Genomic DNA, 22,092 nt, shown 5'->3' with positions numbered 1-22,092 from the left:
CTAGCTCCCACAGTTGTGGCAAGTGAAGGTCCTTCCTCCTCCCCTACCTCTTCCTCATCCTCATCCTCGTGTTGTGAGGCCTCCTCCTCAGGTGTAGAGTGCTTTCTCCTCTCCAGTTGTTGGGTCCAATCCTTTCTTCTCTTTGACCTTGTTCTCTTTCTCTAGTAGAGCTCCTTCTATCTCATGCAACTTCAAATCTGGTACATTCTTTAAGGTTACCACAATGTTCTCATACTCTCCCTTGTCCACACTCTTTAGAAGAACTGCTAGTGCCTCATCATCTTCTACTTTTTTCCCAATGGCTACAAGTTGTTGTTTTATGCTTTTGTATTTGTTCAAGTGTGTGGTTAGAGGTTCACTTTCCTTCATGTCAAGTATGTGGAATTGCATTAGCAAATTTATCTTTGAATTCTTTGCTTGAGTGCCAAATAATTTGTTAAGTTCATCCCATGCATCTTTAGCTTGTTGTATCCCTGCAATGTGGTGGAACGATTTCATCATTTAGGCTAGGTGCAATGCGTCCTAATGCTTTCTCATTTCTTCTCTTCCACTCATTCTCCCCATTCACCTTTGGACATTCATCTCTTCCCTTAACTAGCGTCCATAGATTCTTCCTCATGAGTAAATACATGATTGTTGTTTGCCATGTATGGAATTGCTCCCCGTTGAATTTAGCTACTTCTTGTGCAATGCTCATGATAATGTGAAGGGGGTCTTACCTCTTGATCCAATTCAAGATTCAAGGGCAGTGTCTACCCTTTTACAACTCCAATTTGGTGTATAATGATGATTACAACAAGTTTACAAGCATGAATACACCAAAAAATTAGATAAAGCCAAGGATAGTTGGTTTTGTACTGATGGTTGAAACATCAAACCAACTTCAAACTGTAATCTAAAGTGATAGAGATCTATATCAAATACCCAATGGTAGGTTTGAACCATCAATTGCACCAAAATATAGTGATTAGTGCTAATTAATCACTAATTAGTGAGATTAATCTCCCTATTTGTGTGCAAAAAATTGAGTGAACGGGGAGACCAGATCTAGTACCTTAGAGTTCAGATAAGCTCAAGTCCTTTTAAGGGAATCAATAGAAGTTAGTCTAGTAGAGGATCAAGCCCAAAAACATAATATTTGAACAAATATTCAATGCTTAATCTCTGCTTTACCAAAGTCCCTTGGTAGATTTGATCCAGAGCTTGATGCAGCTTCTCCTTGATGAATTTCAAGATTTTGGGGCCACTAGCGTGTTCAGCACACCCAAAAACCCCTTGGGCCAGCTCCAATGGTTCCAATTCCAAGGCGTGATGATGATTTTGTAGTTTTTCTCAAAAAAAGGTGCCAACGAGTCATCGCTTCTTCTTGGCTGCATCAGTCGGCGGTTTGAGGAACTGTTGTGGAAGGCCGATGCGTGGGGATGCTACCTAGATGTGGCTAAGAGATTTTTAGCTAATTTAAATATTGAAGGGAGATCAAGCCCCTCCACCAGTTGGGGGTGATAAGATTAGTTGAAAATAACTAAAACAAAGATTAACTCTTAATCCATGATTAGCAAGGTGATTAGGCTTAAAAAATTAGCTGAATCCTAAGCTAGGCTCTGATACCAAGTTGGACTTGCAACAATGTGAAGGGCTATGCTGGATCAAATGCAAGAATCAACATGATTATCAAGCAATTACAGAGTGATTAAAGTACGATTAGTGCTGCACAATTAATTTAATAGTATAATCAACATGATTATCAAGTAACTACAGAGTGATTAAAGTAAGATTAGTGTTGCATAATTAATCTAATAGTATAATGTAGGCATGGATACTCAAAAACCAACAAATTCTCATTAGGCCAATGCCTCAATTTATAGGTTTTACATCCATGAGGTGCCAAGCACCCACTCCACTGATTTCTCCTTGATTTGTGCCACCTCCCCTACATTTGGGGGGGCACCTTTTCCTAGAATCCTTCCACACCCCTATATTCACTCATGCTACCCTTGATTCTCTCATTCAATAGATTCTTCTCACCTGTTCACTGCTATCCACTCAATAACGGACTCCCTTTTACAATCTCTAGCTAAGGGCTTGTCCTCGCACACACCCATTCACTTGCGTATTTCAACAATTCCCTCCACCAATCATAGAATACCACGTGGCATACTTCATTAAGATAGCCGCCAAGGCCTACGGCTACTCAATAAAATTAAATTTTTCCCTTTTTTTGTATTCCACTTGTATGATTTCTTCAATGATTGCATCACTTTCGCGAGTGAATTGCAGCTCATCCAGATTTCCAAGTGCTCTTTTGCCTCGCATTGTTTGCAACTTTGACTTGAGGTGGGAGCTTATGCTTTAACCTTGTTTTCTTTCTTTTTCTTTCTTTCTTTCCTTTGTGAATTGTTAGCACACAAATCACATGTCATGTTAAGTCTCGCGCGAGCAATGAAACCATGTTGCAAGTGCTCTATTTTGTGCTGTTGTTGCATGTGTGCATACGTTCATTTATCATACCTATGAAATGTGCATAAAATGCTCACTCATATAGTGATTGATTTTCCTGTAAACTAGCCACCTGATATTTCACTGCACCCACCTTGCTCCTTAAAAAGAGGCCACACACTTTGACTCTCAAAATGCTGACTAATCAAAGCTTTTAAAGTCAAAAACCCTTAGAGTTTGGACCCTAATAACTCACGGGTTAGAACCCTGCTAACTCACGGGTCAGGAACCTACTATCTCACGAGGTCAGGAACCTGCTATCTCATGAGCTCAAAACCTACTATCTCATGGGCTAACCACCTCACGTGTTAAGGCATCTCAAGTCTTAACCATCTCATGGGCTCAGCCATCTCATGGCTTAACCCTCTCACGGGCTAAGCCATTTCACGGCTTAACCCTCTCATGCGCTAAGTTGTTTCACGGGCTAAGCCACCTACTATCTCATAGTTAAGACCCTGCTATCTCATAGTTAAAACCCTGCACTCTCATAGGTTAAGCCACTTGACGGCTTAACCATCCCACATCTTAACTATCTCACGGGTTAAGCCACTTCAGGGCTTTTACCATCCACATCTTAATAACTGTCTCATGGGTCTCACGGGTAAAGATCCTGCACTCTCACGACTTATGCCTTCCTGCCTACATCTTCATGTATTATACACTTGTTTATTGCTCACCCCACTAGCACCCTTCTCTTCAATATAGCACACACACAATATTACCCAAAAAAAGGGGAGAAGACCACATGCTCTCACCAGTCATTATGACTAACTCTCTAAACAATGTTACAAATGTCGACATCCGACACACCCAAACCAGAAGTCGCAGGAGACTCCAGCCATCACATAGGCAAGTGTCTTAGGGTCACCAATGGATTAAAAAAAGAGACCATCACGTGGTCCAAAGCTCAACTATTTGGGACAATATGCACTGATGCTCCATGGCTCCATAATTACTAAGGATGTACAAACTTGTGAGAACCCCACCCCCCCTCCGAGGGTGCTGGAACGGAAGCAGCATCAGCCTCCCACGCGGGGTGGGGATCCAAACTTGGAGCCTCGCCACACGGATGTCCGGACGAGAGACTAGCGCAGCGGTTCCTCCAAAACCGAGCCCGAAAAAACTTCCCTCGCATGAAAGGCACGAGCGATTCCACTGAGGAGAATCTTCTAACGGGGGGAATTAATCTAACAAGTCAAAGTCTTAACTAGTTAAACTAATCCGACTGAACCTGAAGTCACATGGTTAGATCAAAGAAGAGACTTGCACTTGGTCCATAGAATCACCGCTTTTTTCCTCCTAATGAGGCACAGCCACCGCTAATTTTCCTCCAACACAAGGGTCTTCTCAGGACTTAATCTAACTAATCATATCTTAATTGTTTTGTAGGAATCCCCTGATCCAGCCCCCTGATCCAACCGGTTTCGACCACTGTATTGGTGGGATTCCTTTATAAAGATTTGGTTATGTTTTTCCCGGGTACCGAGGAAAAGAGTTCCGAGGCCCCCTAGCCGGTTTTCAAGAAAAATTTAAAGTAGGCATACCACGTACACACCCAATATGAAATTGCCATTTATAAACAGATTCGACTGTCTTTAAAGAAATCCTTCAATGAAAATCATAATATTACCTGATCATCATCCTCCAAAATTCTGAGTCCATTGTATTACAAAATGTGTCCTCTCGACTCTCCGTTGAAGACCAGCTGGCCAACCAACGATATCCAATATCAAAATTTGGTTCACAAAAGTCATTCTTCTTAGTCCATCCGAATCTTCCTCGACGCACGCATGCGTGAGCCCGTGCATCACCTGGTCAGAGCCCTCTAGGATCCTACTTAGGTGTCCTAGCACTTCACTCAGGGATCACTTCGTCGGTCCTCGCCCATCGTACCGGAAGCGCACCATTTTAACCGTATCGAGGTTGGTCAAGACCTCGGCAGGCTTTGCCACGACGAGCGACATCCCTCGACAACTCCCTGCCAGCTGTTGCAACAAACCTCCTCTTAGTAAAACACATGCCAAATGCTTCCTCCAGCATTCTGGCGTAAAACAGTCCTTTAAATGAAAAACAAAGTTCTATGCAAGTAAAATTCCCAGTTTGAAATTGGTTCCACAAAACCCCTTTTTCCTTAATTTCCAATTTCATAATGAGAATCCTTGATCTCTCATCAGGGTAATCTACCCATCATTTGACTGATTATCCAACTAGATTCTTGGTGATTTCGGTCAAAGGAAAACTAGTTTAATTCAATGGTAGTCTATTCTTTGTATTTAGAAACTGGAATTGGTCGAACTTTCTACTTGATTCAGATTGAGAGGTGGACAAGTAGGTTTACTGTCCATCCCTCTCGTAGTCTAACCAAAATCATTCGGTTTAGTTCTAACAAGGATTTTCTCAGATAAACAACTACTAAACTTCTAATTGTAAGGAAATTCCAACTTTGTGAATTTCATTCTTTCTTTTCCATAGTAGATTAAGAAATGGTTTTATTAGAGAATATTGGGTTTTAATGAAAATACTCTTCTTCCATTTAATATATTTTTGGGTAAGTACCAATTTGGTGATTTACCACATAAAATATCTAAAGATATTCTTTCTACCATTTAATTTCTCAACCTTAATTCCCTAGGTGGAATTATGGTGAAAATTCCTCTTTTGTCATTAAAAATTAATTCAAATCTTTCTCTACTTAAATATCATAAAAATTCTTCTTTTAATTAAATATAATTATCCATTTTTTCAAATAAGCTTAAAATTTCTCTTTTTCTCATTTAAGGATTAGGTTCCCATTGTCATGGTATTCCTCTTTTATCATAAAATAATTTATCTAAAATTTCTCTTTAAATTAAATAAAAATATACATTATTCCAAATATACCAAGAATTCCTCTTTTTCCATTTAAATGATTGAATTCCAAATATGATGGGAATTCCTCTTTCATCATTTAAATTTATTCATGCATAAAATAATTTTCACTAAAATTTCTCTTAAAAATTAAATAAAAATATCCATTAATTTAAATATAACAAGAATTTCACTTTTTCCATTTAAATGATTGAATTACAAATATGATGGAAATTCGTCTTTCATCATTTAAATTTATTCATGCATAAAAATAATTTATCTAAAATTTCTCTTTAATTTTAAATAAAAATATTCATTATTTTAATATACCTATTTTTCTCTTTCTCCATTGAAATACATGGATCTCCATTATCATGGGAATTTCTCTTTTATCATAAAAATGAAATTATTAAAAATTCCTCTTTTTCTCTAATTAACTATTTATGCATAAACATTAAAAATTAATTTTCCATGGATATGATGAGAATTATTCTTTTAGCATAGGATGACTAATCCTAGAATATGGTAGGAAGTCCTCTTTTCACATTATGCATAAAAATGATTTATGTATTAATGTCTAAAAATTTTGCCATAGCTCCGCTGCTGTTACTGATAATTTTTAATAATTTTGAAAAGAATAAAACGTAGTAATACAATTATGATATATTAACTATCAATAGATCTAAATCTAATTTGTGGATCTGAATCATAGGTTCATCATAATTTATGTAACATAAAAGCATTAGAAAGCCATTTCTTTAGCCTCTAGCTTAACTAGTATAGTGTTTACACTATATCATCCTTTTGGCATTCTTAAATTGTATCAAAATATCATCCTTTTGGCATTCTTAAATTGTATCAAAATATCCACAAACATCTAGAAACCATGTTGACTATCGTACTTTATAATTTTGATAAAATACATATTATCTTAACATATCTTCGGAGGATATTATTGAGCTATAAGAATTTATGACATTCAACAAACCCACCCACCGACCCCCTAGTTTCGAAGAGGGTAAAGAGGAGACACCAAGCTCATCTAATCTTCCTACTTATCTGGTGTTTTCATTCGTCTCGCAAGTAAGCTACTAAATCCATACCCTAATATTCCTCCTGCTAACAAATCTCAGGCCGATTGTATTTTCTCATGTCTTCCTTCTCTTCCATTAGAATTTCCCACTAACACTCTCACCCCCGAGGAGTTGTCGGCACCCAACCCATCTCCACCACGGCCAACTCAAGATGTTAGTCACACTCTACTCCAAGATACTCTTGAGCCATTTACTGATGATACTATTCTTGAGTCATTGTCTGCTCTACAAAGTACGAAGGCTTCATCAGAACAAGAAATCCTCTCCTAAAGCCAAAGTTAATGTTCGTGTTAATGCAAATAACACCTTTTAAACCTACCCAACGGATCCTGCCAGAGGCATTTCTGATGTGACTTCCACAAAGCAGCCATATGTACCATACCCTCTTCGAGCACCAAATCCAGAATTAGAAGAATTATTGCCATTGGCTAGAGAGGGCACCTTATGGTCAAATGTGGCACGACATACAAAGCTCGCAAAACCCGCACTTGGCAGATTTACTTGACATCAGAATCGTTACATTCATGTGATCAATTACTGCTTGACATCAGAGTCGTTGCATTCATGTGATCAATTACTGCTTCCGTTAGGTAGAGAAAGGCAAATCCAGTCCATACATGAGGGGGATATACAACCATTGTCATAGACAATGCCAACCCCAAACTGGAAGATTTTGGTATACAACTAGCATGGACGAAGGAGTATATGACTATTCCAGAATATAGTCATCAGTGTATGTGTGCCTTGCCAACACAAAGAGTGGACACTTTGTATATGCCAATGAAAAGAAGATGGACACCATTGGAATTCCATGAGGCTAAGCAAAGAGATTCACATGTCTGCTACAACTTTCCTTTATTCTTGCCAGCAACATTTACAGATATAGGACAGCAAAGGAAGCAATTGCCAACTTGGATACATGCATTCTTAAGAAGACAAGAAATACTCACTAATCATTATGCATACGTAAGAGGTCAAGGGTGATTTAAGAAGGAGCTTACTAAGGGAGAATTAAGAAGGAGCTTGCTAAGGGTGAGTTTTGACTTCTTGCATGGGCTTTTACAATTTGGATTAATCCCCTCTTGCATGATGTTAGTCCCTCAATTAAAAAAAACCCTCTTTGTTCACTAAAGTGCCATATTATATATATATATATATATATATATATATATATATATATATATATATATATATAATGACTCCCCAAAATGACTCTTTAAATATAATACAAGAATTTAAACAAAGGCATCACCAAGAGGGAAGTAGAAAATAAAAGATTGAGAACTTGAAAATATCTCATGTACTACGAGATCATAGATGAGAACTTATGTGGATACCTACACTTATAGCGATGATTTCTTGAGAAAAGTGTGGATCCTTTGTATCTATGCATTTGGATCCACGGTTATGCTTCTTGAGATCATAGATGAGAACTTATGTGGATACCTACACTTATAGCGATGATTTCTTGAGAAAAGTGTGGATCCTTTGTATCTATGCATTTGGATCCACGGTTATGCTTCTTGTGGCTATTTTGAGTGGGATATGGATCCTATCTTCTAGTTCAAGCATGCCTTTAAGAAGACAAGAAATATTATGTGCATACATAGGAGGTCAAGGGTGACTTAAGAAGGATCTTGCTAAGGGTAAGGTTTGACAACCCACTCAAGATGATGATGGGGCGAGCCAATTGAGGATAGAGGCCAAAGGGTAAGGGCTTTGGACATCATCATTATCATGACTATGATGATTTATCATGATGAGTTTGAGGCTAGAGTTATCTATTTTGTTAATGAGTCATGATGATGAGTTTGAGGCATGAGTTATTTATTTCTATTAAGGTGCTATATTATATATGTATGACTCCTCTGAACACAACATAAGCATTAAAACAAGTGCATCAACGAGAGGGAAGTAGAAAATAAGAAATTGCAAAGTTGAAAATAGTTCATGTACTAGGAGACCATGGATGAGGCCTTACATGGATACCCAAATTTAAAATTGTGATTTGTTGAGAAAAGTGTGGACTCTTTGCATCTATGCATTTGAGATCTTGCATAGATACCCAAACTTACAACTGTGATTTGTTGAGAAAAGTGTGAACCCTTTATATTTATGCATTTCCATGCTTATTCTTGTGACCATGGTTAAGTGGGATCCTTGCTTTTACTTCTCAACAAGCATACCCTCTTTAAGGAGATAAGAAATGTGCATATGTAGTAGCTCAAGGTGATTTAAGAAGAAGCTTGCTAAGGGTGAAGTTTGACAATCCACTCAAGGTGATGATGGCAACAAGTTGATAGAGGATAGGCCAAAGAGCGAGGGCTTTGGATAGACAATCATAATTAGTTAATGAAGATGAGTTTGAAAGTATGTACTTGAAGTCCCTGTTTGACATTAACCATAGGTCGTTTATATGTTCCAATGCTGTATTATAAAAGATAAGTGCCCGTTCAAGTAGTTAAGATGGAAAAGTGCCTTACGATGGGGTAGGTAAGGTGGGTGAAACCATATTAACCTATGGAGTGGTTTTTAAGACTAGTAATTGTTGGAATTAGGATTGCAAGAGAGCACACAAAGCTTGGAGAAGAAGAAGCAAGAATGCACACAACACACAATGTATTAAATTGTGTCAATGTACAAAAGATCAGCTAGCCCTAGAATGATGGGCGTATATACAAGCCGAGGGAAAAAACCTCCTAAAGAGGGAAAAAGTACCCCGGCGGTCCTAAGTGTGTTCACACACATCACTGCCTATATATATGGCAACAAATCCCCCCTGGGAGTGATGGTGTGGACGAGAGCTGGCACTCATGTATAGGGAAACGCCATGCCCGAAGTAGATCATTCCACAAAGGGGAGCAAGCCCAAAGCTTTGCAGAAAACTTCGAACTTCTCACGAGGAAGCGCCTTTGTGAAAAGATCGGCAAGGTTGTCATGCGTTGGCACATAGGCCAAGATGATCTCTCCTGCTGAGAGTCTCTCTCTGACATAGTGATAATGCACCTCAATGTGCTTTGTGCGAGCATGAAAAACTAGGTTTCTCGCAACTGCTAATGCGCTCTGACTGTCAGTGTAGATAGAGGTGGCAGACTCCTGTCCAACACCACCCAGGTCAGCCCATAAGCCGTCTGAGCCACACACATGCAACCGCAGCTGTGAAAGCTGCCCTCTACTCAGCTTCACAACTAGAAGTGGCCACAGTAGGTTGCTTCTTGCTCAACCAAGATATGCATGAACTACCGCGAGCATGAAACAAAAACCACTTGTGGACACTCTTGTGTCATAGCAACCAGCCCAATCTAAGTCTGAAAAAGCACGTAAATCTGGCGGGCAACGATCCCCCCTTGCGATAAAACAACCCAAGATGTATGGTGCCACTCAAGTAGCGAAAGATGCGTTTAACTACCTTCCAATGCTGAGACCCTGTGAGACTGCAAATTGAATGTCCGGCCTTGTAATGCATAAATAAATGAGGCAACTAACAGCTGCCTGATAGAGTGTGACATCAAAGTGATCTCCAGCATCATTAACTTCAAACCTGTCTCCATTGGAGTAGCAATAGGCTTGCAGTCTTCAAGGCCAAATCTCCGTAACAATGTCTCGATATACTTTGTCTGACACAAAGCAATACCTCCATCACACTGCTTAAATTGTATCCCCAAGTAATGATGCAAATGTCCCAAATTTGACATCTCAAAAGAGGCATTCAAATCAACCTTAAAATCAGCAATATGACTCTCATTTGGTCCTATGAGCAACATGTCATCACATAGAGAGCAATGATTAGATGTACATCATCCACATGTTTAGCATACAAAGTGCTTTCTGTTGGACTATTCTGAAAACCATGTGCAGTCAAATATGCATGTTTCTTTTCATACCAAGCTCGCGGAGCTTGCTTTAAACCATATAAAGCCTTTTTCAACCTGCACACTTTGTTTTCCTACCCTCTTTAAACAAAACCATGAGGCTGCGATACATACACCTCCTCATGAAAATCTCCATTCAAGAACGTAGTCTTTATGTGTCCAACTGATGTACATTCCAACCATTATGAGCTGCCAATGCATGAATGCTACGAATGGTAGTCATACGACAAGTGGGAGCAAAGGTCTCATCAAAATCAATGCCCTTTTCTTCAGCATAACCCTTTGCAAAACAAGTCTAGCCTTATAGCGATCAACACTGCCATCTGGCTTTTGTTTCAACTTAAAAACCCACTTACATCCAATGGCCTTTTTACCAATAGGCAAATCACACAAAGACCATGTACCATTCTTCATTATAGCATCATATTCACTTTGCATTGCAGCCAACCAATTTTTTGATTTTTGTGCCCCATCAAATGAAAGATGTTCTTCCTCTTCACACATACTAGACACAGCCAAAGCATAACAATCTGATGCATAAGAGGCATACTGAAAACCTAAACGAGTACGACTAGACATAGGTGCATCAATTTTACTATCACGCAAGGTTTGCACCAGCCATTTAGGCATACCTCTAGCCTGCTCATTTTCAGCCCTATCCTCATAAATTACATCTGCATCAGAAATAGGCTGATCTATGATGTCGTTTGAAATCTGCATAAGCTGAATATTTACCTCATTAGGACTTACATTTGAATTCCCACCTGTAAACAGAGGCAACAATGTATCAAATACATCCCGTGAGCTCACACCTGTCTCTTTGGTACATGATAACAAAGGCTGCACAGCATCTTCCACAAAAACAACATCTCGACTAATCAAGATACGCTTTGACTGTGGATGATACAGTCTGTAACCCTTGCTCTCAACACTGTAACCAACAAAAATGCATTTGACAACCTTATCATCCAATTTTTTATGTTGTTGCACAGGCACTAAAGCATAGGCCAAGCAACCAAAGACACACAAGTGACCAATAAAAGGCTTCCTGCCATGCCAAGCTTCGTATGGAGAGTAACAGACTACAAGGCCTTAGTGGGACACTTGTTGAGTACATATGCAGCACACATGACAGTCTCAAGCCAAAACGCATGTGGCAAAGCTTGGCTCTTGACCATACATCGTGCCATCTCCATAAGTGACCTGTTTTTTCTCTCAGCAACACCATTTTGCTGAGGGGTATACGGCACTGTACATTGGTGTTTTATCCCACGACTAGCCAGAAATGCATCAAACTCTTTAGACATGTACTCCCCCCCCCCCCCCTCGATCAGAACGGAGAGTGCCCACAGTACAATTGGATACATTTTCAACCATAAGTAAAAACTGTTTGAAGCATAAAAACACTTCGGACTTTGCCTTCAGTGGATATACCCATGCATGCCTTGAGTAATCATCAATGAAAGTCACGAAGTACAAGAGACAGACAATAGATTCTTCTTTATCCTTGACACATACAAAGCATCTAAAAGTGTGAAAGCGCTACCATTTGCTACAATAAGCATAATTTTACCAATGTCCTTCACTGGGTAAGAAGCATTATTGGCACATGTGACAGTATTCCCATTAGGGACAGCCTCAAGAAGACAAGTGAACATATCACGATGCGAGGCAATGTGCTTTGTAGCACCACTGTCAAAATACCATACATGAGAGTCAACAGAAACTGCCAAACATGCATCATGTACAGATGGATCATACTGGCAATACACGCTAAACGCCCATTCTATATCCTGCACAACATTTGCAGAATCTGCATTTGTAGAAGCATCCGCTATTGTGGCTGCATTTGACTCTTTCTTCTTTGCCTCTTTAGCCTTTAGCTTAGGACAATTCTTAATGACATGATCAGTTGTCTTACAATAGTTGCATCTCATTTTTTTCTTGCCTTCATCCAAGAGCCTTCTCAGACCTATTGTTGCTACCTGTAAAAGGAGAAGAAGTTGCAGACCTACTAATAGGAGAAGAAACAGTGGAAGGGGCTGCCTTACCACTTCTTCTTTGCTGGACAGCAACAAATGCTTGATCAACTGCACGCTGCCTAGCTCTGTTTTGCCTGGACTGCGCTTCTTGCAAGAGCTTGTTGACTAAAGTATCATACTTGACAACATCAGGTCTGTCCTCAGTAACAAGTCTCCACGTTGAAGCAAAAGTCTGATATGACTCAGGTAATGCATCAAGAACAGTCTGCACAAGATAATGATCAGGAATAATCTCACATGCTCTGCAGAAATCAACTGTTCCTTGAGATCTTTAATCTCAGCAAGAAAAACATTCATGTCATCATCTTCTTACATAATCTTCGATTCTAGCTCTTTACGCAGGAAAGAGATTTTTACCTCGTTGCGACCTGCATACAAACCAGCTAGAATATCCCAAGCCTGTTTTGCTATTTTAGCTGAACGAATATGCAGAGTGACGTTACGTTTGACAGAAAAAGTGCAATCAAGGCATGAGCCTGCGTATCTTTACCATCTCAACGAGCTTGTTCAGCAGGAGTAAAATAGCAACAACAGTAGAGCTACTAGAACTTGCAACATCCTCAACAGATCCTACATCCACAGAACCTGGACGTACATCCATACCCTGCACAATGTTCCATACTCCTTTTGCAACTAAAACATGATGCATCATGTATGCCCAAAGTGGGTAGTTGCTGTCTCCATCCAATTTGTCATCAGCAGACAACATGCGAAATACATCATTGTTGTTTTATCAGCCATGGCCACTGATTGAAACTAATGCAAAAGCTACCTGTAATGAAGCAAAGACTGAACAGAAAACAACTCGTGCTATGTAGCATGGTCCACAATAGAATACGTATGCATGTTTTACAGAAAACTGCACTCTCAAAATTTTTGCACAAAATGACGAAAACACCTGTGCAGAACTTGAAATGCAAAAACGGAGCCCAAAACGACCTCAGATGCAATTTCTGAGAACGCATAACCCTACAGGCTGATTTGCAGAGTATAGAAATCTGCAAGCGCTCGTGAAAGCTCACCTTAATCAAAGAACGTGAGTCAGAGGGTGCTAGCGATGTAGCCCTGGTAGCCGATGCCTGCTCTGATACCAATTGTTGGAATTAGGGATGCAAGAAAGAGCACAAAGCTTGGAGAAGAAGAAGCAAGAATGCACACAACACACAATGTATTAGATTGTTTCAATGTACAAAAGATCAGTTAGTCCTAGAATGATGGGCGTATATACAAGCCGGGGAAAAAAACCTCCTAAAGAGGAAAAAAGTACCCCGATGGTCCTAAGTGTGTTCACACACATCACTGCCTATATATATGGCAACAAATGGTAGGTTAGATCATTTTTAAGTTTGGATGACCTAGTGTGAAAACTAGTCACTCATATATTAGTAATTTTTTATAATAAACAATACACAATCACTCGCTTGTAATAGAATACGTGTGAGCTTCTCTACTCTTGCTTGTTTCTATGCTATTGAATCTTGCTTACTTAATAGATGCATGCTAGATAGGTTTGTCTGTAGGTTTTCTTCTTGCATTAGCTTCTTCTTCTTCCCCTAATTTTTGTGAGAGAACCACCACAAAGTAGAAAAAAACATGTGAGTGATGTCCACGAGCCACGAGGATAAAGGTACGTATACCTAATATTTTATCAACCAATTATTACTATCTTAAAGACGTATAAGGATATACCTACTCATATAAAGAATTATAAGGACGTACCAACTAATTATTATTATCTTAAAGAGTTGTAAAGGACATACCAAACCAATTATTACTATCTTAAAGACACATAAGGACATACCTACTTTTGTCCTTTAGGGATTTTCTTGCTATATAATAATTTATACTAGGTACAAGTTCTAAGGAAAATTCTTGTCCTTTATAATTATTAGGATATTAATTTATTAACCAATAATTACACACTAACCCTATCATAGGCTTATTAATGAAAGTCCATGTCCTAAGTAGGTCTATTTCATAAAAATAAAGTACGTGAGTCTAATTCATACAACAAAGGTGTGAGCTTATAGACGTGAGCCTAGATATGCAAATAGTGTGAGCTTATAGATGTGAGCCTAGATACGTGAAGACCTATAAATGTGAACCTTTAAGTATGAGCCCGGAGACATGAACCTAAAGACGTGAGATTGGACACATGAAACTACAAATATGAGCCTAGACATGTGAGTCAATATACATGAACCTAGAGATGTGAGTCTAGAAAAAAAACCCCAAAAAAAAGCTTTTTTTATGTGTTACTTGAAAACATAAAAATAAAAAAAATAGCTTTTAAGTAGAATAGACGTGTTTGAAATCAATTTGAGACCTACTTCAAGACCTACTTCACGAAGTACTAAAGAAAGTTTCTAAAGTACTAGAGAAGTTTTCACTAGAGTTTCATTGATGCAAACCCGATTTGGACTAATTGTTGGAAACCATAATACAATCAAATATGGTAGTCAATTGTAGTGTATTAAACCACCCTTCCTCAAACCCACCTAGCTTTCAATCCTAGTAGCACTCAATAGAGAGCTTCTTATTAAGAAAGAAAAACTCCTTCAGATCCACCTCTAGTGAGAGAGGAGCTTTGGGACAAAATGAGCCAACTAAACATCAATATCTAGAGAATTTTGATCAAATTTGTGAGGCTATGGGAAGGATTGATGTTCGCACCGAGATCTCTCCATTTGGACTTTGCCTTCTTGAAGGTAAAGCAAGCTAGTGGTTTAGGTCTCTAAATACACATGAAAAGACATTACCAGTAGAGCAGCAGATTTAGAGAGTCTAAAATAGGAGAGCTAGGCATCATATGAGCATCATTCTCATACAGATATCCAAAACAACCCCCACCCATTGACTATGCCTCCTTGTTTGAGCTCCTTGTTTTGAGATATGGTCTAACAAAGTGCGAGAGACTTCAATAACATGTCATGCAAGCCAACTCTGTAATGTTTTCATTGTAAAGGGCTCACACCATGTTGTCAAGTGTCCTCATAGAGCCGTGGCACCAAGCGCCCCAACTCCATCTTTGATTTGAGTGTCAAACCCCAATGTCATTCAATATGGGAGGCACATGTTATAAGTGTAGATTCAAACGTGCTTGCTTGGATGGTCCCAACAAAGTGACAATCACCCCAATGGTGCAAGTGCATCATCAAGTTTGGTGAGCCTTAACTTGTTAAGCTAATAAGGAGAACCAAGTTAAGGACAAGGAAACATCTAAAGTAATAAAGAAGAAAAAACCTCAAGTTTTAGCCTCAAAGCCAACAACCAAAAGAGCCTACGGTGCAAGCCTTAAAGGTTGTAGTAGTAGGCCTTGAAAAGGCTAAAGGACTAGAACCAAAGGTCTTTTTAAAAAAACCTCAAAGAGAACTTAAAAATAAATTGCACAATCAATTCTCAAGAGCAACATCATGACCATGGAAAGTGGTTCGGATGATAGCTCCAAAACTGCCTCCCTAGTGTGGAGACAACGGTAATCTCTCGCTCAAACTAGCTCTTCCTAAAGAGAAGAAACACATTGACTATGCAAACCTTCCAAAAGAAAAAGAGTACACTAACCATGTGTTGGAGAAAGAGCAAATGAAATATGCCCAAGTCCTCCTTGTAAGGGAGGTGAAGGTTAAACTAGAGCCAGTACTTGAGCAAGTGGTCAAGTATGAATCATTGGCCCTGCCTAAGAGTACCACTGACCCTATTCTTAAGTCAAATATAGAACCAATAAGAGAAACTCACATTGTGCCAAAGGCATGACCATTCTTAAGAAGCCATAAAAAGGGCCAATTCGGGCCCCTAGCTTAGGAACCAATCCAATAGATTCTGTATTCCTAGATGCAGTGAAGGAGGACTCAATGGGAGGGAAAATCTAGCTTTCTATGGGTCATCATAGTCATTGTAATATTTTTCTCATGTGATAGGTGACAACTTCGTTTTGACCCATCAAAGACACTGTCTCCTAGTAGGGAAAAAGCGTCCCCTACACATTGGTAGGTCCAATCCCACCTCCAAGTGAGTAACTTAACCAAGTGAGCACGAATATCACATAAGGGATATAGCAAGCCCCATAACCTTCTTATCCTTAGAAGTCTGATCCCGATAAGTTCTCTTTTACAAGGAAATATTCAACTTTGGAGAGACTTATCTGAGAAGATGACTGGAAACCTAAGAGCCCACACCTAAATCTAAAGAGCAGGAGGATGAGACATGTCACATTGAGAGCTCTAAGCATTCTTTAGGATGCAAAGATTAAGTCGTGGTGATGGATTTTCAGAGAAGATAGATCCTTGAAAGGCCTTACATGAGAGACACAAGGTCTTTCAGAAAAGATCATGATTCTTGAAAGGCCTTACATGAGAGAACACAAGGATGGTTAGGAAACCAATTACATTTATATATGCAATGGATGGATTACAAACCACTGATTATGTAGTAAGGCATAAAAGATCCATAACACTCATGCTTTCCCCCCATGGAATGGTTATCATAACACTCATCCATAACACTCATGCTTTCCCCCCATGGAATGGTTATCATACCCTTGGTGGTTCTCCACTTATAATCCATCACCTCAAGTAAACGCCTAACACTCAACACTTCCCTCACCTCACCCATGTCAACCACCCCCACAAACCATTATGGAGATCAAAAACCTCATTGAGGCAAAGATGAACACCACCCCCCAAACCCCAACCTCAATGACCCTCAGGGAGATCACTAAGTGGGTACCTAAGAGTATGTCAACTAGCGAGTGGGTACCCAAGAGTATGTTAGCTAGCCAAGAAAAGTGTGATGCCCATGCAAAGACCTGGCAAACTTGATAGAAAAAACTCTTGGCTACTAACGGGTGCCACATAGCGACGTAGGCTCATGTGGCAATGTACGCCCACGTATCACAATTTTATTTTGAAAAAAACTTGACTCACGTTTATTACCACATGGCGTTGTAGGCTCACGTGTCATGTGGCAATGTATGGTCACATGGTCCATGTGTCAAAAAAAACTTTTTTTTTGAGAGAGAGAGAGAGAGAGAGAGAGAGAGAGAGAGAGGGAGAGGACACAATAACCTCCCTCGAGAAGAGAACTGAATATAGAACTTTACTATTGAATACAAAACTTTACTGGGAAGAAGAGCCGACAACACAATCGAAGCCAACAAAAGCCCAAGGATCAATTGGGATTTTTCTCTCCCTCCAAGGAAAAAAAACATGCCGACAACCATGTTAATGAAGAAGCAGAGATACCTAGGTCACTACAAAGCTGCATCCCATGGTTGACACTGTACTGTACAACAAGCCATCCACCATCGTTTACATTTACGAATGTACATACCATATTGGGTGTCCTACATTCTTCTATTCTCATGGACAACCCAACCTCATTCACACTTGCCTTATCGACCAGCCTCGCTACACATTAAAAATCAATTCCCTATCTCAAACCATATGTCGAAGCCAAAGAAAGCAAACAAATAAGGACAAAAGGATTGTGTTCAAGATGTTTTCCTACTTCTCAAGCATAATGTCAAATAGAGAGCATACTTGCTTAAAACTAGTAATAGAGGTAGCTTAAAACTAATAATAGAGATAAACCATTTTTAAGTTTGATCGACCTAGTGTGAAAATAAGCTTTCCTCTTACATTAGCGTCTTCTTCTCCCCTCCCCCCTTGTGTGAGAGAACTACCTACAAAGATCAAGCTTTATTTGCCTCTACCTCAAGTGCATATGTAGGAGGCCAAGGGCGATTTTAGGAGCTTGCTAAGGATCAAACTTGACAAAGGATTGTGTTCAAGATGTTTTCCTACTTCTCAAGCATAATGTCAAATAGAGAACATACTTGCTTACAACTAGTAATAGAGGTAGCTTAAAACTAGTAATAGAGATAAACCATTTTTAAGTTTGATCGACCTAGTGTGAAAATAAGCTTTCCTCTTGCATTAGCGTCTTCTTCTCCCCTCCCCCCTTGTGTGAGAGAACTACCTACGAAGATCAAGCTTTATTTGCCTCTACCTCAAGTGCATATGTAGGAGGCCAAGGGCGATTTTAGGAGCTTGCTAAGGGTCAAACTTGACAATCCCCTCTCCAATGGACAAGGCCTTTGGTCTTGATGATGATAGCTGTGGTGACTTGACGATGATAATTAGTCACGATGATACTCTTTCGTAGCTTTTATTATCTATTATTTTTCTTTGTCCACAATTGTTTTTAGAACTACTTTCGAAAAAATGTAATAGTCACAACGGATCACCAAACCCCCCTCTCTCTCTCTCTCTCTCTCTCTCTCTCTCTCTCTCTTCTTCTTCTTTATGGGCACTCTCCTTTGCCATCTTGGTCACTAGTAAATAGTGTCAATACTTTTCCTTAATTAACTCAAAACAACCACGACACCATGTTTCAGTAACTAGGCCCAAATGATGCATAGAAGACACCACGTTTCTGTAACTAGGCCCAAATGATGCATAGAATTAGGTAGATCATCACAATGTATGGCTGTGCACGACAATGGCAAGAAAAACATACGGTGGTTGCAGCGGGTAGCTTTATGAAAGCCACCACTTCTGCTCGCATACAAAAGCTTCAACAAAAGAGGCATCGACAAATGATAAATATATGGGGGGGGGGGGGGGGGGGGGGGCATTAGAGGTTGGAGTGGAGCGGGTGGCTCTATGTAGTAAAATGAGGGAGAGCCACCACAGCACCCAACAGTCCAACCCAGGCTACGCCCACCTTGGGGAGGGGCTACTAAAATTGCCGCCCGCTGTAAGTTTGCCCGTACTGCCAATTCGGCGGCACAACGTTGTAGTCTGTCAAGGTCTTGCCATCGCTTGTGGTGACCATGAAGGACAAGCTTTGACCGCTAACGTGAGCATTGCTCTGCCAGTTCTGCCCCCAATTTCTTGACATGGGCTGCCAGCCCGTGCTAGAGCCCTTCACGGACACCGCATGCACATCGCCTGCTCCGCCCACATTAGTTATGAGAATCAGATTGAAGTAGGCATGCCCATTTATGGTGTAATGCAACCCACCTTTCTTCTGGCATGGCACTCTGCATAATACACACCACTTGGCTCCATTAGTTGAGTAACCCTTACTCGTCCCTACATTAGCCTGATTACGCACTTCAAAACCTTAATAAATACAAAATCACAGTACCTTCTATACGCAACAGGAACAATGCCCCCTCTGTAGACAGCAATTTGCTGAAATGCAGGCTCCGCCATGTCAAAGTGCTGGAGGGGTGGGTTGCACCACCCTCCGTTGGTGTTGGAGAGGGCGTTGTTGGGCGGACAAAAGTTGGTGGCCGTCACGACAATGCTGCCCGGCAAACACCACTGTGGGTCGTCGTCGCACTTCACTTCAAAACAGGCCCCACAGGAAAGGCCCCCATTGAAGAGAGTTGTGCTAAGCGCGGCGGTGTTGGTGCCGTAGCCAGCATCGTACAAGTTGCCATAGCCACAAGCCCCCCCTGCAAGCCGCATCAACGATCATCTTGTAGCGCGCAAAATAATGTTTCTAACTTCAAGCAAGACGAACATGCATGAAATTGAGAATGGTGATGATTTCCTTGTGTGCTCACCCATGGTGCCGGACGCATCACTTCCACCATAAAATGTAGCATGTGCAGAATTCCAGCCACCAGCTTGCCCTTGAGCCCTGCTTGCAAGGGCCAGAAGAGATAGAAGCATGGCCGGCAAGGAGAGTTTCGCCATGGAAGCTGCGCCAAAGAAGAAACAGTAAGTTAGTTAGAGCTTTAAAACAACCGAAGCCACATACAATTTAAACAGGCAAGAGGAGGTAGAAATTCGCAAACCAACAAGGCAAAGCGTATGGCGTGTGTGCGTGGGCCATGGGTGTGTGTGTGCGTGTGCATGTGCAATTGTATATGTGTGTGTGTGTGTGTGTGTGTGTGTGTGTGTGTGTGTGTGTGAGAGAGAGAGAGAGAGATGTTACTCAGTGGTTTGGCCATGGGGGCAAAACAAAGCAATGTGGTAGGGGGGCTGTGCGTGAGAGGGAGAGAGAGAGGGAGAGAGAAAGAGGGGTAGGGAGAGAGATTTGCTAGGAGGTTGGCTTTGGTGGGGTACACAATGTGTGCGTAGGTCTGTGTGTTTGAGTGAGAGAGACACACACACACACACACACAAAGAGCTTGGGTCTGGGGGGGAGGGGGGAAGAGAGAGAAAGAGAGAGAGATACTTGAGCTTGGCTACGAAGGGTTATGGAGCACGGCGAGAGCTCGTTACCTGCAGAAGGGCCAAGGCAACGTCTTCGAAGAGAGTTAATAAACAGAGAAGGGGAAGAGACTCGGCCAAGAAAGGGAAGCAGATGGTCACTTATATAAGCGCACGGTCCTATAGAGACGCTAGTTGGGCTCTCAGCTCAAGCGGAGACCCTGATGCGCCGCCTGCAACGCCGCTCGCGCTTCCCAGGTGAGGAGTCCGACGTTCAACGGCCAGTCTCCGGATTTTCCAAAACCGCTACCAGCCATCATAGCGCGGACGAGTCGCCTCGTGAGCGGTTTTTCGTCCAGACTGACTCCAGGCGTTAGTGTCCCGCTTATTTTCGGACAAGAGACCCCCGACACCGGCCGTTGGCAGTTAGCTCGTTACCGGTACTATCCGTCAAGTCCACGCATTCAGCGCGCAGTGAAGTGAGTGAACTGTAAGTTGAACACCTGGGTCCTGTAGTATACGGATATACTAGCTGCCCTTCTTTAATAAAGCCGGTCGGGCCTCAGTAGTCGTACTACTCGTAGCCTTTTTGCAAATTTCCACTTTATATATATATATATATAAACATACATATATATATATATATTACATTTAGGTAGGTCTTAGGCTAGGTGCTTTGCAAAATTTTCACTTTTTATACATGTCCACTTTGAGTCTATGAGTTATGATCAAACACCACCAGTCACCAGGTACTCTTTTGGCCTATTGTACGCCCCAGAGCACTCCTCAAAAAAAAGTGTTTTTTTTTTCAACTCTTAAAATTAAAGGCAATGCTTAGACTTCATCGAGATTTAGGAAAATTAAAGGCAGTGCTTAAACTTCATCGAGATTTAGGCTTGAAAATCACTAGAAACCATACAAATGCCGGGATTTATAACTAAAATGTATAAATTTCAACCCTCAAAATTAAAGGCAACGTCGAATTCCAACCGAGATTTCTAAATTTCAACCGAGACAGTTACACAACAAACCAAGTTATGTGAGCACTACGGGCCGAGAGAGAGTCCGTCTCTCCTTTCTCAAGCATCAAAATTTTATGTCATTTACAAACTAATCACCCCTTCTCACTAGCTCCACCAACTAAGCCAATCTCATTAAATATAAGTTGGCCATCAAATTTCCAATTGGGTCAATTTTGGCATGGTTAGAAATTTGTGTTAAAACCTTGGCCAAGCACATTCACCATTGCCTCCTCCAGGGTTGCTTTTTGATAGGCATCATGCCCATTTTTAAGCTTTTTGGTCATTAAAATAGTAACTTTTTTAGTGTGCACTTTAATTTTAAAAAAGATAGAGTAGAAAAATGGACACTATTTCTACTAAGTCTAACATTTTGAAATATGACCGAGCCCATCAAAAATCATCCTTGATTGCCTCATGCATAGTGCTAACAAAAATTAGCTGATGCAAAATTTCCCTAACAAGAGCAAGGGAAGAGGCCTTAAAACAAAGGAAAAACTCATGTCTTTGAGTGACTCAAAATAGGCTAATTCTAATTTTCCTTCATCCATATATTT

At 40.5% G+C, this 22,092-nt stretch overlaps 1 protein-coding gene across 3 annotated transcripts; it reads right to left on the bottom strand.

Moving 5' to 3' along the window:
* Positions 1–18,780: 18,780 nt before the first annotated feature.
* Positions 18,781–20,745, bottom strand: LOC147641005 (expansin-A10-like). Of its 3 annotated transcripts, none has more exons than XM_086817187.1 (4): positions 20,589–20,745; positions 19,925–20,062; positions 19,501–19,813; positions 18,781–19,393 (listed from the first exon to the last, which is right to left on the bottom strand). In XM_086817187.1, the coding sequence occupies exons 2-4, from the start codon at positions 20,055–20,057 to the stop codon at positions 19,090–19,092; spliced, it is 750 nt and encodes a 249-aa protein (XP_086673313.1). In that variant the 5' UTR covers positions 20,058–20,062; positions 20,589–20,745; the 3' UTR covers positions 18,781–19,089. The 3 variants fall into 3 exon arrangements, with proteins under 3 accessions (XP_086673313.1, XP_086673322.1, XP_086673304.1); XM_086817196.1 differs by having other exon boundaries at positions 20,542–20,668; XM_086817178.1 differs by lacking the exon at positions 20,589–20,745 and adding an exon at positions 20,299–20,436.
* Positions 20,746–22,092: the final 1,347 nt, after the last annotated feature.

Source organism: Cibotium barometz, chromosome 2 (assembly GCF_041138505.1).
Source record: "Cibotium barometz isolate CiBa-2024 chromosome 2, ASM4113850v1, whole genome shotgun sequence".
Taxonomy (NCBI): domain Eukaryota; kingdom Viridiplantae; phylum Streptophyta; class Polypodiopsida; order Cyatheales; family Cibotiaceae; genus Cibotium; species Cibotium barometz.
Note: the sequence above shows the minus strand (reverse complement) of the source record. Positions and strands in the feature narration are given on the sequence as shown.

Bases quoted from the DNA above. Each gene is read 5' to 3' on its own strand.
- LOC147641005 (XM_086817178.1), bottom strand. The intron at 19,814-19,924 runs GTGAGCACACAA...TGCGGCTTGCAG, and splicing joins TGATGCGTCCGGCACCATGG to GGGGGGCTTGTGGCTATGGC. The intron at 19,394-19,500 runs GTACTGTGATTT...TGTATTATGCAG, and splicing joins GTTCCTGTTGCGTATAGAAG to AGTGCCATGCCAGAAGAAAG.